The sequence below is a fragment of the Onychostruthus taczanowskii genome, unplaced genomic scaffold (genome assembly GCF_017590055.1).
Source record: "Onychostruthus taczanowskii isolate IOZ18803 unplaced genomic scaffold, ASM1759005v1 scaffold43, whole genome shotgun sequence".
Classification (NCBI taxonomy): Eukaryota; Metazoa; Chordata; class Aves; order Passeriformes; family Passeridae; genus Onychostruthus; species Onychostruthus taczanowskii.
The window spans coordinates 2,433,744-2,450,263 of record NW_024501792.1 but is presented as its reverse complement, the minus strand read 5'-3'; the positions used below and the strand labels follow the sequence as shown (position 1 = coordinate 2,450,263).

The window sequence follows — 16,520 nt, the reverse complement described above, 5'->3', positions numbered from 1 at the left end:
CATGTACCTTGATCTGTTATATTCCTTCTTTTAGTAATTTCCTAAGGATATTTTACACTGTTGACCTGTCAGCTGCCAAGCTGCCCCTGGAACTTGAGGCAAAGAGGGCTTTGACTTCTTTGGACATGGCAAACCCCATGGTATTAATGTAATAGCAGATTTCAAAGACTTAAAATGCTGCTTTTACATCAGTGCCTGGACTACTGCTGCAAGGGAATAAAGCTGTGAATATCAAAAAATTTCAATTTTTTTCAAGTACAAATAAGGAGTTCAGCTACAAAGAGAGGCCAGAGGGCTGAGAGGGGAGGTTAATTTTACAAAGCTCGACTGCAGGGCCAGCAGGAGAAGCAAAAGGCAGGCAGCAGGGTGGCCTGTAAAGAAATAACAGGATGATAAAAAATGAAATTAATTGGGTGTAGAGGGGCAGATTTCACTTTTCACGGACAAAGCACATCTGACCACTGACAACGCCAGATTTTGTCACTTCTGAAGACACGAGACCTGTGAGACACTTGCAGCTCTGAAGCAAAGCTCCAGAACTCTGCTGTACTTTCTTCTCTGCATCTGGAATTACCTCAGAGGTTCAACAAAGTGCCAGCACAGATTCTTGCAGGCTCTGAGAGCCCTCCACCCCCAGGCTGTAAACAGAAAACATCTCCAGAGGGCTCAGTGCTGCTCAGCAGCTGCTCCCCAGTGCTGGAGGGGTTTAAGCTGGACTTAAGGGTTACATGCAAACAACTAAATTGGCTTAACTATTTATAGAAGGCAAGACTTTTGGCGTGCTGGGTCTCTGGCTGTGGCCATCAGCAAGCAGAGTGGCTGTTTACCAACACACCACCACAGGGCTTTCCTGGGCAATAATAGGAATTTATGATTGGGAAGAGCTCACAGTGTGGAAACACAAGAGAATCTTCTCCCGTGGCATCCAGGGCATGAAAAACAAAGGGAACATTTTTGCTCCATCCTACTGAACCACTGAATCTTTGAGGGTGGAAAAGCCCTCCAGAACCATCAAGTGCAACCTGTGACTTAAGAGCAGCACCCAAACAGAGAAACGCAATCCCTCATATAATTAAATAATCTTTATTTTTATAAAACGTAATACAAAGCATCTACACCATTCACTGGTGGAACATTAGTTGCTATTACACAGTAATTCAGACACAAGTTATTATTTCACACTAGTTCTGCAGTTTCCTCTGTTTGCTCTAGCCACTATGGACTAGCCTGAGGACAGGTCCCACCCTGTGCTCCACAGCTTGGAATTTGTACTTTTGGGTCTGTGATTCTATGCTGGAGCCCACTAAATGGGCTACGAGGCCTTGCTCTGCCTCATAAAGCCGTTTCTAATTGCCCTTTTGGTTTTTTTTTTGGCTTGGAATTTGTACTTTTGGGTCTGTGATTCTATGCTGGAGCCCACTAAATGGGCTACGAGGCCTTGCTCTGCCTCATAAAGCCATTTCTAATTGCCCTTTTGGGTTTTTTTTTTTTTTACTTTCTAAAGCCTCAGAGCTGAGCAGTGCTCTCCTTCTTCCAACCAAGTTTCCCCCCCGTTCAGAAAATGGGACCACTCAAACCACTTTATTTCAAACTATCTTCAAACAGGTGATTCACAGATACTGCAGTCACTGCCGTCCTCATCCTCCTGGCCAGGTAAGGGCTGGGACCCCAAAAAGCTGCACCCCAACCCTCAGCAAAGCTCAAACCACCAGGGCTGCTCTGGAAACTCTTCATGGTGGGCACTGAGCAGCTCCCCAGGAAGGACCAGCCTGTTTTCACCTGCATTTCTGCAGGAGCTGCAGCTGAAAGCCCTCGTTCCCTGCTCAGGCCAGTGGCTCAGACCCTTTTGGCTCCGGATTCCTGCAATCCTGAAAGCCCAGCAGACCCCTTTTCCTCAGCTCAGGGCTGGTTGTGAGGATGCAGCAGCACAGCTGGGCTTTGTGAGCGTGTCCAGCTCACTCCCTGTGACCCCTGCCCTTTAGCACCTTTGCAAAACACCTCACTCCTGTTTTTGGGATGCTGGGAAGCGCCCAGCTCGGGTGACAAAGCGCTGCTGATGGCTCACAGCAACAAGTGCTTCACTCAAAGCAACTTTTACACAGCACAGCCTGACACAAACCACCCAGAATCCATCAAAGGTGGCTTGGTGCTAAATGGAAACACCCTGTGAGGTAGGTTAGACTGGACCCACTTCCCAAAGTGGGTTAAGTTGAGGCAAAAAGGCTCCTGGATGTGCTCAACAGAGGAGCAGAGCTGGGGAAAAGAACCAGCAAGCCCCAACCAGCCCTTCTGGTCTCCTTTCAAGGCTTGATAGTGCAGGATGAGTCAAGTTTCCTCTCCAGGACCAGCTCATCAGTTGGCTCTGCTCATCTGAAGGGATTTTTTGGGGCTTCTTCAGGGTCTTTGGCTGCAGCAAGCAAGGCTCAAGCAAAAGGGGGCACCTGAGCTGCACTGGAGGCTCAAAGGAAATGCTAAAAATCACAGCAAAAATAAAGGTACAGCTTAAGGACATGCAATGAAATAAACTCCACAAGCTGCCAGCTGGGCATGGTTTTTCCCTACAAATGTGACCAGATAAATAATGTTTATTTTTCTCACAGTCAGGTTTATTATTGCTTTAAAAAGACCAGATTCTGGGCCTCTCATTTCTTTAATTACTAAGCTGCAAAATAAATCTCTCTGACCCTCTAAATATTCACTTTTATAAAGTGACTCAGACACAGTCAGAGGGAAATCAAAGCCCAGGGATCAAGGCATCAGTTCAGATGAAGGAGAGCCAGGGTCAGTCTGTGGCTTCCACAGGGCAGATTCTGGGCAACCAGAAATCCCAGTTTGGATTTGGGGCACAGCAGAGGGAATTTTGGTGTTCTGGAGACAAAATCAGGGCTTGGATCATCAGCAAGAAAACCCCTGACTGGCAAATCCTGATGGGGCTTCTCAAAGTGGAGTGTGCTGGTTACCCAAGGAGCTAAAAGCAGTGTTTGTAGGGGAGTTTTAACAGTCAGGGAAGAAGAGGGAAAAATCAGGAAAAATTTTCCCTTCTGGGTCTGTGTCTTTGGGTGTATTCACAGAGCACCTAACCCTGTAATTAGGCAGTGCTGATTAGAGCTTCTGGACACTACGGAAAATAAGTTATCAATACGTTAATGAACAAGTTATTAAAAGGAGTTAGAAAGGGTAGGAAACAACAACCTACCTAAAATACTGATTTTTCTAGAGTCTCGCTCTAGCTGGACCACCAAAGTCGTTTCTCCCGAGGGAAACACGGGAATGATGAACCAAGTGCAGCTAACAACCATCACTTTTTTCATGTAGCACCTCTCAAGTAAAAATCTGAAAGTGCGTAACAGATGGAGCAGCTCCATCACCCCCAAGTCACAGAGGGGGAATGAGGCACAGAGTTCGAGTTGTGAGACTGGCCCAAGGTCACACAACGGGGTGGTGGAAGAGCCAGGAATCCCAGCTTGGATGCAACACTAGAACACTTCTTCTACCAGCATGGAGAGCCACTCTAGCTGCCTAGACTGCACAGGACACTGGACACGGAGACCTAGCGTTACCTCCTCCTCTCTTCCAAGATCCTGAAGGAGCTGGCTACACACATCACTATTTACACCTGCGCTGCTGGACTAGCCATGCTTAGTCTATAAAATTAGCCCTTCTTTCCCTCCTCGTTCAGGCCGTGCTTGCGTGCACACCGCGCCAGCCTCTGCCAGGCCGAGCACTGCAGACCCAGTGAATCCGTGGCATAGCTCCACGGATTTCAGTGGAGTTAGGCCAGGGATAAACTTGGCTCCAGAACCGCCAACGTGCGTTGGCTCCTCTCCCAACAGCGGCATTTCAGGCACGATCCCCCTCCTTGCCAGCCCGCGAACTCGAGGAACTCTTCGCTCAGCCTCCACTCAGCGGCTTTTGAGGTGCCCGTTGGTTTTCCAGCCCAGCTCGTGGCTCCTGCGGCTCCTCCAGGCCTGGTACTTCCTCATGCTCTTCCTGCGGGCGAAGCGGCAGATGCTGACCATGAAGACCCAGGACACCACGTACATGATGACCCCTCCCAGCTTGATGTACCAGCGCGGCCTGGGCGAGGCCAGCTCGCAGTACATCAGCCAGGCCCCCATGCCGATGCGCACGCCGGTGAAGAGCACCACGAAGAGGAAATCCACCAGGTCGCCCGTGAAGGTGTGGTAGCGGCCCAGCTCCTTGAGGAACCAGCGGGCCTGCAGCAGCGGGTTGGTGATCTCGCTGCCGAAGATGACGGCGTTGACGTCCGCGGCCGACTCGCCCAGGGCCAAGGAGGCGGCGATGCCCACGATGCTCACCAGGTGGTGGGCCAGCATCAGGGCACCCTCCGTCTGGAAGTACACGCACCAACACAGGTCGAAGATGAAGTAGCCCAAGCTGAGGCACAGCCCGTGCACCTGAAGGGTTGTGTTGGGCGACCCTGAAAGGTAAAAGCAGAGCTTTAAAGCGTGGAGGTGACAGGATGTGAGACAGTGCAGGGGTGGCACTGGTGACAGCCCGGCCACGGAAGTCTCCCGCGAGTGACAATGCCACAGTTGTTAGTCCGGCAGCTGCGCACACGTAATGGCCACACACGAGGTCACACGCTCTGCCAAACTACAGCTGGGGAGGGGCATGACACCAGCAAAATACAGCACCAGGCTCTCCATTCCTCTGGGGCTTTCCACCACAGAGCGGCTGAGATCCCACTGCAGGCACCATCCCTCAGGCAGGCTGGGGACTGACGTGCTGGGAGAGCCCCAGGGGAGGTGGGATCACGATTTCCTCACTCACCTGGGTGGCTCAGGGGCCAGGGGCCGTCGATGAAGCCGATGTAAGCAGACAGACAGGTGGCCAGGATGCCGTGGGTCAGCGTGACCAGCCTGCAGCTCCACTCGAGGTTCCGGTGCCGGTAGCGGCGGCAGAACCACTTGTAGAGGCAGAACCAGGCCAGCAGGCTGCAGGCTGCACGCAGGGGCAGCGGGAACAGCATCCTGTCCTGGGAAGAGCAGGACACAAGGGATCAGAAGGACAAAGTGAGCAGGAGGTCGAGCCTGTGGCAGTGTCAGCACAGCCCAGCACGGCTTTGCTCCGTAACCATCCCGGCCCTGATTGTGCAGAGCTGCTTCCTGATGGGGCTGCTTGCTCCTGGAACGTTTTCTCTGTGTGAAAACCACTTTATTCTCCTCACTGCAGGCTTCATTTCATCCTTACTGGCACCAAAACCTCCAAATCTTTTAGATGCGAAAGAATAAGAATCTATACCTATAAAGATTGCTTTTTGCAGCAGTATTTCTTTTATACATTTTCCCTCACACACACTGTGCAATAATCTCTCAAACAAGCAAAAGACAAATGCCAGAACAAAATTACAGCACATAAACACTTGTGGATGTTGCTGAAACCCTCCAAATACACATTACTCTATTCTACACCTCGTTCATATAATGCCCTCCCACGAAATGCGTGTCTCACTGCTCCTGAGCACGCAGGGCAGTGCAGCAGAAGAGGCTGAGTCAGAATTTGGGATACAGGAATTTCCAGTTGTGCCAAAGCCGCGCTGGTACCTGCTGCCCAGCTCTGGCCTCACCCCCAGGCCTGGGCAGCACCAGAGGGACTTCACGGGATGAGGAGTCAGAGCTGCAAAGCCCAACCTTCCTGTTTGGCCCGTTGGAGCCTTCCCAGGCATGACTGGAGGCTGGGTAAACAAAACTTTTATGTTTTAATGGGCCTTGGGAACGTGGAGAGATGAAATAAGGATGGGATTAACTGCTCTGAGCAGGCATTTCCATTCACATCCCTGGTGCTCCAGGTCCAGACTCAGAGCAGATAAGGAAGGGAGAATTCTGATGTGACAAAAGGGATTGATGCTAGGAAGGCCAATATAATTTAAAAACCAGCAATAATTACAGAACAATAAATAACAAATAAATAACAAATAGCCCTACCTAATAAATAACAAATAATTCTATACAGTATACATATACGCAAGAAATTAAGAAATAACATGCAATCATATATAAAATTATGTATTTCCATATATATTTTATGTAATATATATTATTTATATGTATTATATTATATATATATTATATAATATATATATAATATAATACAGTATAATACAATATTATATTATATTATGTTATGTTATATTATATTGTTATATTATTATATTATATTATATTATATTACATTATTATGTATCTATTATATATAATATATATTGTATTATAATTTGTATCATCGGTAGCAATGAGGCCCTGAATGAAAACAGCCTCTACAACAAACACGCCTGCCTAAAAACCCTGTGTGCAGAACACCCCGAAAACGATTAAAACCCACACGGGCACCTCCAGCACAGCACCGTTATCCCGTTATCCGTATTTTTTTAGCGCAAGCGGGAAGATGGAGGAGCTCACGGACCATACCAAGAGCACGAAGCGCAGCCCCGGGCGCCGCCTGCGCACCCGGCCCACGCTCCGCACCCCGCGGGATGCGGCCGCATCGCACAGCCGCTCCCGCGTCCCTGGGGACGGGGACAGGGACGGGGACAGGGACAGGACCCTTCCCCAGCACCCACCTGCCGGGCCGCGCTGCCGGAGCCGCCCCGGATCACGGAGCGAGCGGCGGCCGAGGGGCACCTGGCGGCCGGGAGGAGGGACGGCAGGGATGGGATGAGGAGGAGGAGGAGGAGGAGGGACGGGAGGAGGGAATAGGGGCGGCAGGATGGCAGGAAAGGCGAGCCGCGGCCCCGCAGAGCGGCCCTGGGAAGGAGCAGATCCCTGGGAAGGAGCAGATCCCTGGGAAGAAGCAGATTCCTCGGAAAGTGCACATCCCTGGGAATGAGCGCATCCCTGGGAAGCAGCACATCCCTGGGAAGAAGCAGATTTCTGGGAAAGTGCACATCCCTGGGAAGAAGCAGATTCCTGGGAAAGTGCACATCCCTGGGAAGGAGCGCATCCCTGGGAAGGAGCAGATTCTTGGGAAAGTGCACTTCACTGGGAAGGAGCGCATCCCTGGGAAGGAGCAGATTCTTGGGAAAGTGCACTTCACTGGGAAGGAGCGCATTCCTGAGAAGGAGCGCATTCCTGGGGAGGTGCACATTCCTGGGGAGGTACACATCCCTGTGATGCCGCACATCCCTAGGAAGGAGCACATCCCTGCCCTCCCTGCAGGATCCATTAGGATGGTGAGCCCAGCTCCTGTTCCTGCACCCCACCAATCCCACCCTGTGCCTCGGAGCAGTGTCCCAAAGCTCCTGGGGCTCTTGGGGCGGTGCCCATTCCCTGGGAGCCTGGGCAGTGCCCAGCACCCTCTTTTCCTGATATCCAACCTAAATCTCCACTGACACAACTCCAGCCTGTCCCTGATCACAGAGATCAGCGCTCCCCCCGTAAGGAAGCTGCAGACCCCAAATTGTCTCCTGCAGGTGAAACTGTCCAAATGCCCTCTGCCTCTCCTCCTGTGGCCCCTCCAAACCCTTCACCCGTTCAGCCCAGCTGCCACACCAGGTCGTGTCCCTACGGGCACACCTAGAGGAGCACCGTGGTAGCCTGGGGACACAGAAACCAGTCCCACAGCCACCCTGCCTGCTGCAATCACCCCGTGTGTGCCACAGAGATACAGGCACAAAGCACACCCAGAGTTTCACAGGCACAAAGCACACACAGAGTTTCACAGGCACAAAGCACACCCAGCTCTCCTCACACCTGTGAGCAGAACTTCTGCAGAGCTCCCGGGCTGTGTCAGGGCAGGCATCTCCATTCACATCCTGGTGCTCCAGGTCCGGACTCAAGAGCAGATAAGGAAGGGAGAATCCTGATGTGACAAAAGGGATTGACCAGCTGGAGGAGGCTGGTGGAAAGAGGAATGAGTTGTAACAATACCAAGGTCTTTTCCACACCTCCTCATGAAAAATATGTTTCCATACCCTGGGATTTTTAGGATCCAGGGGAAGCAGCAGATTGAGGCTGGTGGAAAGAGGAATGAGTTGTAACAATACCAAGGTCTTTTCCACACCTACTCATGAAAAATATGTTTCCATACCCTGGGATTTTTAGGATCCAGGAGAAGCAGTGGATTTCTGGAATAAGATGATCTTTAAGGTCCCTTCCAACCCAAACCACTCTGGGATTCTATGAGCAGCCAGGAAGAAAAGCAGAGATGTTCACAGAGGAGCACTCAGAGCAGCAGCAGTCCAAGGTGACATCCCCCGAGGGGTTTTGTCACCCGGAACGGAGCAGTGCAGCTGCAGCGGGCTGGGAGAGCTCACAGCCTGCCTGCACATCCCCTCCATCCCCTGCTTATGCAGCAGTTACCAAGCCCAGCAGTTTCTTCTCACTGCAGGCATTCAGCACTGCCCATTCTCTCTGCTGCCTTCCACATCCCTAATTCAGGGTTTAAGCAGGACACCTAAAGCAGCTACAGAAGTTCTTCCACCTCTCATGAGTTACAGTCAAAACAACCTCTCACACCCAAAAAACATGGCATTGGTTTTTTCCTTCATCCTGTCAAGTTTTACCTTTTGAAATGCAGACGGTGGGAGTGGTTGACCTGCCTCTTACAGCACTCATAATTAGTGCTTTCAGCTGGGTGTCCAACAAGATACAGATCTTACTTTACCAGTTCAGGCCAGGTACAGGTTCCTACTGCTACAAAATGCTCATCCTCCTGCTATTTCAGCACATCCTCGTGAGCATTAATAGTGCATTTGCCTCTCTGACAAATCTGAAGTCTCACCTTCCTCCCTCCACCTCTGCTGGCCCTCCAGTAGCCTCAGTAACACCTGAGTGGGAGCTGCTTTAATATTTAGCTTAAGACAAAGAAAAGCGTGGGCAGGCAGGAGATTATAGGGCTGATGTTTTCACATTAGGAGCATGGTTAGGTGGAATATTAGGGAAAAAAAATTCTTCAATGTGAGGGTGATGAGGAGCTGGGATGGAATTCCCAGAGAAGTTCTGCCTGTCCATGGCCAGGTTGCATGGGGCTTGGAGCAACCTGGGATAGAATCAGAGGATTTTTTGGAATAAGATGAGATGATCTTTAAGGTCCCTTCCAACCCAAACCACTCTGGGATTCTATGAGCAGCCAGGAAGAAAAACAGAGATGTTCACAGCGGAATACTCAGAGTCCTAAAGAGTCACAGATCATTTCATGCAGGAGGTGGGACACACAGAAATTGTGGGTTGATTTTTTTGTTCCTAGCACAAACTTTGCACGGTGAGGTGCAAGGCAGTGAGTGAAATCACCTCCCTGTGGATCGTACCAGAAGCGAGGTGCAGCTTTATACACCAATTTTCCTGTTTGCTTTGTGCAGAGTCAGCCATTTCAATGGGCTGTGTTGCACTGGCTCGTTTGGCCTGCAGATGATCAGAGTTCAGCAAAACAGCTCAGGGCAGGAACCTCTGCAGACAGTTGTTTGCACACTGCTGCCTCATTTAGTACAGCCACAGCCTCCCCCTGCTCTCCTGGACCTGTTCTAACCAGAGCTCACAGCACTGAAAAGCATCACAGAATGTATTTATTATGTTACCTACACTGGGAAACTCCTTGTCCACAATTAAGCTGGGAATAAACAAGAGCTGGAAACCTGGGAGTTCAGTAGGCCGTTACTAAAATTCACCTTTTGTGGCTGTAAAAGCCCTCAGGGATATCTGACAGACTAAAAGCATGAAAAATCACATTACTTGAAATAAGAAATACAGTGGGCTAGTGGAGCTGGGTGATTTCCTAGCATCACATTAGAGGGTTCAGCACTGAAATTATCCTTGGGTGTGATTTGGCAGATGAGAACCTGAGGGCACTTATTTTACACCAAACCTCCCCAGGTAACTCTGGTTGCACAAGCAGTCTGGGTGCCCTGGGATACTCTCCCAGTACTGTCCCTCAGCTGAAGAAAGAGGTTTTCCTCATTGGAAGCCAATCCAGGCTCTCCTCAACTCCAGACAGCAGAGCCCTGGCCCAGCAGGAGCAGAAACAACCAGAACCAGCCACTCAGTGGTGAATTAGGACATCTTGTAACCCCCAAGATGTTCTCATGCTTTTGATTGCTTCTCCAGAAAAACCACAGACAAGTTACCCTGCAGCCCTTCAGAACTGGGCATTGCCCCAGTGAAACCAGAGAGGCAGAGAAAAAACAAAAGATGGAGAAGGCCATGGCCAGAATTGAAATTATTCTTCTGTCCAGCAAGAGCAAACCCCTCAGTTTGGGGGCTCCTAAGCTCTCTGCAGCACTGATTCATTGGCAAAGCAGGCTGTGGGTGCATTGCTCACAAATCTGAGCCTCACAGCTCCAGCCTGACCTCCAGGGCTCCTGGCTCATTTCCTCACCTTCCTGACCTCACCTTTCCTCATTTCCTCTCTGCTTCCTGAGCTGCACAAAGGGAATGCACCAGTGACCGTGGCGTCCTTGGCCTTCCCTCGAGCCCCTCAGCCCTCACTCCTCAAAACCCAGAACAAAAGAACATCACAGCCATCGGTTCTTTTTCAAAAGAGAACATGTTTTTATTAGAAGTCCTGTGACTCGGAGGAGTTTTTGGAAGAACACAGAGAGCCTGGCAGGTGCCCACACCTCAGGAGGCCACTCTGGCTCCTGCTATCCCAAAAATATTAGCCCAGGAACTTGCCCGGGTTCACAGCTGCAATGCCTTCAGTGGATGTGTCCAAAATGAGGTTATTTCAGGTTATTTTTTAATCTCTCCAGACACCTTGAGAAGCCCCAGCCAAAGGCTGATATCTGCCCTGAACAGAGCCAAATTCAGTGAGATAAAGGCAGTGGAGGAGCTGCATCCCCATTGCTCCCCTTCCTCGCCTCTGCATTTGCTTCTCAGCTCTCAGTGAGGCTTTTGGAGGAGACTAAATCTGAACTGTGGCCTTGAACAGAGGGAAATTCACATTAAAACCCCAGGGAAAATGTCAGAACACGATTCTGAGAGGTAAAGAAAACAAGAGAACTTTTCCATGCTCTGAGGCCTGCTAGTGTGGATCTGCCTAAACTTTCCTGTCACTCCTGGAAATAGTCACATTTTTGACTCATTAGCCATAAATTTAGCTTAAGTGGCTTGCAAATGAGCCAAACCCAGAACAGAAAGAGCATCCGGGGGGCTCTTCGCTATCCTCCCTCTCCCACAAAAAGCCTGATTATTCTTCTTAAGCAATCCTAGCCTAGGCCAACACCTGCTCATGGAGTTTATAGGCACAAGTCTAATTCCTGACTCTTGTTTGTGAGGCCCTGAGTCAGTCCCAGAGAAATCACTCTGCTCTGAGATCAGCACCTGCCCCGATGGAAGTGTTAAAAAAGGAGTAAAGGAAATGTGTCATTAAAAACAAGGAGGTAAAACATGGCCTCACCTTGAGTACCATCACTTCACACTCAAAGGACAACTCCACTACACCCCTGCAAGCACTTCAGTCTTGTTCAGAGTCTTTCACTCGAGTATTTAGCCAAGCACATTGTCCAAATCCAGGATTATTAAGGAGGGTGAGGCTCAGGAAATCTTTGCCAGGTCACGCCCCTTACCCAGTCCCACTGGCAGGAAAATGGGGTTTTTCATATTTGATTTTCTCTACACTGTCAAATAACTCTGCATTGAAAATGAGGACAGAACACACAAACTGTGCAATTATTGGTTGCAGATTGATCATCTCTGGCATTGCCACCCTCCTTGGGACTGTGCCATTGCTGGAGAACTCAGGGAATCAGTGCCAGGCTCCTCAGTTTCCACTCAAATCCCTCTTCTCTCAGCTTTTCCACGTTCCTAGCACCGATCCATCTCCTCCAGGGGCAGCAGAAAGTCAATTCTCTGTCATTTTAGGAGTTCTTTTCACAGGAACAAGCTCCAGCAGCCAGGCCCAAACCCAGGGGATCATCCTCTACAACCCATTAACGAGCAGCCAAGAAGTTTCCACAGGTACCCTCCTACTCCTGAAGAGACTGTGCGTCCAGGGAAGGGGCTTTTTTCCACATTTTCCTCCTTACAAAGCGACAAATTTCAACCATGAACCCCAAGGACACCACGTACATGGCCAGGCCCCCAGCCTTGAGGAGCCAGTTGGGTTCGGGGGACGTCACCATGCCGTACATGATCCACGCTCCCGCGCCGATCCGCAGCACCAGGAAGAGGAGCACGAAGAGGAAATCCACCACTTTTCCCAGGGAAGTGTGGTAGGAGCCCAACTCCCGCAGGAACCAGCGGGTCTGGAGCAGGGGGTTGGTGATTTCACTGACAAACAGCACGGCGTTCACCTCCGTGGCGGATTTGCCCAGCCCCAGCACCAGGATCATGCCGCAGATGCTCAGGGTGTGGTGGAGCAGCATCAGGTCCCCCTCGGTCTGGAAGTACAGGCACCAGGCCAGGTCAAAGATGAAGTAGCCCAAGGTCAGGGACAGCACGTGGATCTGGAGAGGGGTGTTTGGTGAACCTGGAATGGATGATGTGCGTAAGCCTGGGGTTTTATTTAAGATTTTTTCTACTTTACGCATCAGTACAGTCGATTGTGCTTCTCTCCTCCTAAATTTCCAGCCTCATCCAAGGGCCATTAGGGATATTTGGTTCTGCTTTCCCTTCACACCCCAGCCTGCCCAGCTGACCCATCCCATCTTGTCCCCCTGCTGCGTCCCTTCTCCTTCCAGCCTTTTGGAAAAGCCAGACCTCCATCAGCAGCACTATCTGAGGTTTAACAGCCAGCAAAACCCTGCAGCTGAATTTCAGGAGTTATTACAACCTTCAAGATGTGAAAGCACTTTGTTCTCCACACCTTGCTGCGCCTAATGCTGCAATAAACTCAAGCTGCCAACCTGGAAACTTCCAATTTGTACATGGACAAGCCAAAAAACAAACAAAAAAAAATTAAAATAACAGAAGGAAGAACAATGAGAAGTGGTGGAAAAAGTAGCAGCAGAATTAAACAACATTTGGCCCCAAACACACAGCTGTTAAGAGGAGAGGAGATCAGCCCCTAGCTCCACCTGTGACAGATGCACAGGTGAGATTCCAAACATACCTGCGTGGGTCAGAGGCCAGGGGCCATCCAGGAACATGACATAGCCAGACAGGCAGGTGACAATGAGCCCGTGCAGGAGAGTGACCAGGCGACAGCTCCACTTGTAGGAACGCTGCCTGTTCCAGCGGCAGAAGCAGCTGTAGAGACACAGCCAGGTGACAAAGCTGCAGGTCACCTCCAGGACGATGGGAACCATCCTGCTGGACACGGAGGGACAGCGTGAGGAGGGCAGCAGCCCCTCGGAAAGCCGTGCTCACCCCAACCATCCTCCATATCCACCCAGCACATCCATGGGGGAAAACCTCACAAAAACCGAAAGGAGCAGAACAAACCCTGTCCCCCTCCCGAGCCTCCTTAGCACCGTTTCCAAATTTCCCGAACGGGAAATCCACAACGCCAACCCTCCCGCTGCCAAAGCACCTCTGCCCTCGGGCACCGGCGGGGGAACCAGACCCCGACCCCATCCCGGCACTGGGGTGGGGGTACCCGGGACCCCCAAAATCCTCACCCCGCTCCGGCTCTGCGTGCCCGGGACCTGCGCCCGGCTGGGGCTGCCCGGCCGGGGAGGCGGTGCTGGCGCTCCCGGAGCCTTTTATCGTCCCTTCCCAGCCCTGCCCAGCCCAGCCCAGCCCTGCCCAGCCCGGCACGGCACGGCACGGCCCCCGCCGCATCCCCCGAGGATGCTCCGCGGCATCCCCGCCATCCCCGCTGTGCCTGCCCCGGGGGCGGACAGGGATGCGCGGAGCGGAGCTGCGCCCTGCGGGGCAGGGCCAGGCAGGGCCAGGCAGGGCAGGGAAGGGGGAACGGGGCGGGAGAAACGGGAACAGGCGCTCGGTACCTCCGCCCAGCCTCGGCTCGCCCGGCTGGAGCCGTCCCGGAGGACGCCCAGACTTTATTTTGGCTGGGCGTTTTCCTCCCTGGTGATGGAGAATAAAGCTGGATCAGGCTGGATGGGAGGTGCTGGTGTTCTTTACCTTCTTTTCTTCCTTTTTTTAAAATTTTCTGTTGTTTTGCCGAGTGTCCTGGAGTCTTCTTCCAATCTGTCTCCCGGCTGGGGGTGCAGGGAGCGCCTTTGTGCGGATTGCAGGAAGGGGAGGCTGAGGCAGGACTCAGAGGGCTCGGGACGGGCTGGGAGTGGTGCTGGACACTCGGTGCTCAGGGAGATGTGCCACAGAACGTGCAGAACAGGATGAGTGAGCCAGGAGCTGAGCTGGGGCCAAGTTCATGGCTAGGAGTGAGTAACCAGGACAGGGCTGTGCTTCTTCCAAGCCCTGCCAGCCAGCTCCGCATCAGCACTGTGTCATCCCTGACTCAGTTTGCTTTAAAATCTGACACTGTGTCCCCCAAACAACCCAAATTTTCCCTGCAGCCAGAGCTCTACACTGGGAATGAAACAACTGAGAGCATAAGAGCCCTTCCCAGTGAGATCTGCCGTGTGTGCTGCACTCCACAGGATGCTCCTGTGAGTTATACACTCAAATATCCTTTTAATTGGATCCTAGATTATAGGCTGCTCTTATAATTGAGCTAAAACTTGCTGATTTTTGTCTCCTTTTCTAGCATTTTGAAGCAGGAGCCCCAGCACAGAGAAAGGGGGTCCCACTGCAATTTGAGCATCTGTAAAGCTGAGCCTGGATTTAAGCTAAAATCTTTTATTGGATTGTTAGGATCTATTCCAATTTTACCACAGGTGGAAATCTCAAGGCTGTGAGCATCAGCAATGATGAGGAAACTTGGTGGTGTCATTTGGGTGCTGAGAAATGCTCAAAATCTCCCTTCAGTCCACAGGGAAACCTGGGAAGGACAAGGAATATTCCCCCAGCTTGCACTCCCTCACCTCACAGGTGGAAATCAGAGGAGGAAAGAAATGAATGAACAATAAAAGAAATTAAATACCAACATCAATTTGTTAATTTTACAGTTCCCCCCAGCCCTGCTTGAACTTGGGCACTGCTAAATGTCCATTGCTGAGGTGCTGGTGTGCAGCTGGAATTGCCACAGCAGCTCTCCTTGGAGAGGGGCAGGCACAGGGAGCACGGGGACAGTCCAGGCACAGCTCTGGGCACAGCTCTGCTGCTCAGGAGGTCACCGAGTTCCCACAGGGAGCAATTTGCTCCCTGCATTGTTCCTCCCTGGCTGTGGGAGGTGACTCCTGCTCCTGGAAAGCTGGAATTTCCTGCCGTGTTTATTTGAAATCCCTCAGATGTGAGGCTGGAAGCGTTCCTGGGTGGCAGGGGAACGAAGCTCTTTCCCTTCCAGCTGGAGCTTTTTGTGGAGCAAACAAACTGCTGGTGTTTGTTTTCCCACTCAGGGCCAGTTTATCAATAAATCCCAGGGAATTGTCGTTGTGTTTATAAACTTTGTGGAGGAGATGAACCCTCAGGATGTTTTTGCACAACGCCTGGCAAAGCTTGGCCTTGATCTCAGTGGAAATATTCACATGCAGGTGCTGTTATTCAGCTTTTAATACATCGGTGGTTTCCCTCCCAGTTTTCAGGAACATCATTCCAAAACTCATGCAGGTGGGAGCAAATTACTTGGAGGAATTCCTGAGAACCAAATGGAATGGTTTGGAACAGAAGGCACATTTGGACCTTAACGAATCTTCTCAAGGCTCTAAGAGCATATGGATGTACAGTAAATTGTAAATAGATTATTGGAAATAACTGATATAACTTTATTTTTGGTCCCTTTTGATCAAGGGGCTCAGAAACCTCTGCAAGCCTGGAACAAGTCACTTGACTCTGAAGGCAAAATACAAATTACAGCTCAGCTCCCAGGAGTTAATTCAGGAATTCCTGGGTAAAACGTGCAGGCTGAGGTTATGTAGACAATCAGTTCTCACTGTTGAAATAACTGCTGATAATCTAGGAAATAATTTGAGATTTTCACAGTGGAAACAAGCTGGAAACTGCAGCTGTGCTGAGGTTTGGGTTAATAAATGTCCTCGGTGATGGGTGGCAGGAGAATCAGCTGTGATGTTCATCATTCCCTAAATTCTGCTGCTTGGCACAAATTGAGCACTGGGAGGAGGCAACTGGATTTTCATCACCATTGCCTATCAGGGTTCAAGTCCTTTTTCCAAGGACTTTTTCCATGCAGGAAATAAAATAAAACAGAGTGGCCCAAAGGTTCAGATTGGTGTTTAAATTTGTGCTTATCTGCTAATCTTAAATATCCATATCAGCCAAAATTAATTAAAAAGTAAAGGAGAAATAAGAGGGGAATTGTAACCATATTTTTCCTGGTGATAGGCTGTGAAAATTGACTTTTCCTTTGGAATATCATGGAATTTCCAAGCACTTGTACACACCAACCTCAAGCAATACTACGTGAGCACAAAAACAGAGAACAGAAAATAAATTCCTTACAGCTCAAAGACCAGAAGGCATCTCAGTAATAGCTTGTTATTATTTGGTATCAGATAAAACCCAAAAAAAGAGGAAAAGAAATGAAAAAGAGAAGGTCAAGACTCCTTCCCATCCCATTCATTTGTGTAAATCAACACAAACCAC

At 50.4% G+C, this 16,520-nt stretch overlaps 2 protein-coding genes across 6 annotated transcripts; both read right to left on the bottom strand.

The window, feature by feature from the left end:
* Window positions 1–1,388: 1,388 nt before the first annotated feature.
* On the bottom strand, window positions 1,389–11,489 carry LOC121340879 (TLC domain-containing protein 5-like). Of its 4 annotated transcripts, none has more exons than XM_041413932.1 (4): window positions 11,353–11,438; window positions 7,697–7,857; window positions 4,795–4,999; window positions 1,389–4,441 (listed from the first exon to the last, which is right to left on the bottom strand). In XM_041413932.1, the coding sequence occupies exons 3-4, from the start codon at window positions 4,991–4,993 to the stop codon at window positions 3,903–3,905; spliced, it is 738 nt and encodes a 245-aa protein (XP_041269866.1). In that variant the 5' UTR covers window positions 4,994–4,999; window positions 7,697–7,857; window positions 11,353–11,438; the 3' UTR covers window positions 1,389–3,902. The 4 variants fall into 4 exon arrangements, with proteins under 4 accessions (XP_041269866.1, XP_041269865.1, XP_041269867.1 ...); XM_041413931.1 differs by having other exon boundaries at window positions 7,713–7,857; XM_041413933.1 differs by having other exon boundaries at window positions 7,713–7,821; window positions 11,353–11,388.
* Window positions 10,482–13,568, bottom strand: LOC121340881 (TLC domain-containing protein 5-like). 2 transcript variants are annotated; one of them, XM_041413935.1, is made up of 3 exons: window positions 13,514–13,568; window positions 13,006–13,205; window positions 10,482–12,423 (listed from the first exon to the last, which is right to left on the bottom strand). In XM_041413935.1, exons 2-3 carry the CDS (start codon window positions 13,199–13,201, stop codon window positions 11,921–11,923), a joined length of 699 nt encoding a protein of 232 aa, XP_041269869.1. In that variant the 5' UTR covers window positions 13,202–13,205; window positions 13,514–13,568; the 3' UTR covers window positions 10,482–11,920. The 2 variants fall into 2 exon arrangements, with proteins under 2 accessions (XP_041269869.1, XP_041269868.1); XM_041413934.1 differs by having other exon boundaries at window positions 13,006–13,202; window positions 13,514–13,566.
* Between the last annotated feature and the right edge of the window lie 2,952 nt (window positions 13,569–16,520).

Coding starts and splice junctions, on each gene's coding strand:
- LOC121340879 (XM_041413930.1), bottom strand. Junction 4,442..4,794: donor CTGGCCCCTGAGCCACCCAG/GTGAGTGAGGAA, acceptor TTTACCTTTCAG/GGTCGCCCAACACAACCCTT.
- LOC121340881 (XM_041413935.1), bottom strand. CDS start 13,201: ATGGTTCCCATCGTCCTGGAGGTGACCTGCAGCTTTGTCACCTGGCTG. Junction 12,424..13,005: donor CTGGCCTCTGACCCACGCAG/GTATGTTTGGAA, acceptor CATCCATTCCAG/GTTCACCAAACACCCCTCTC.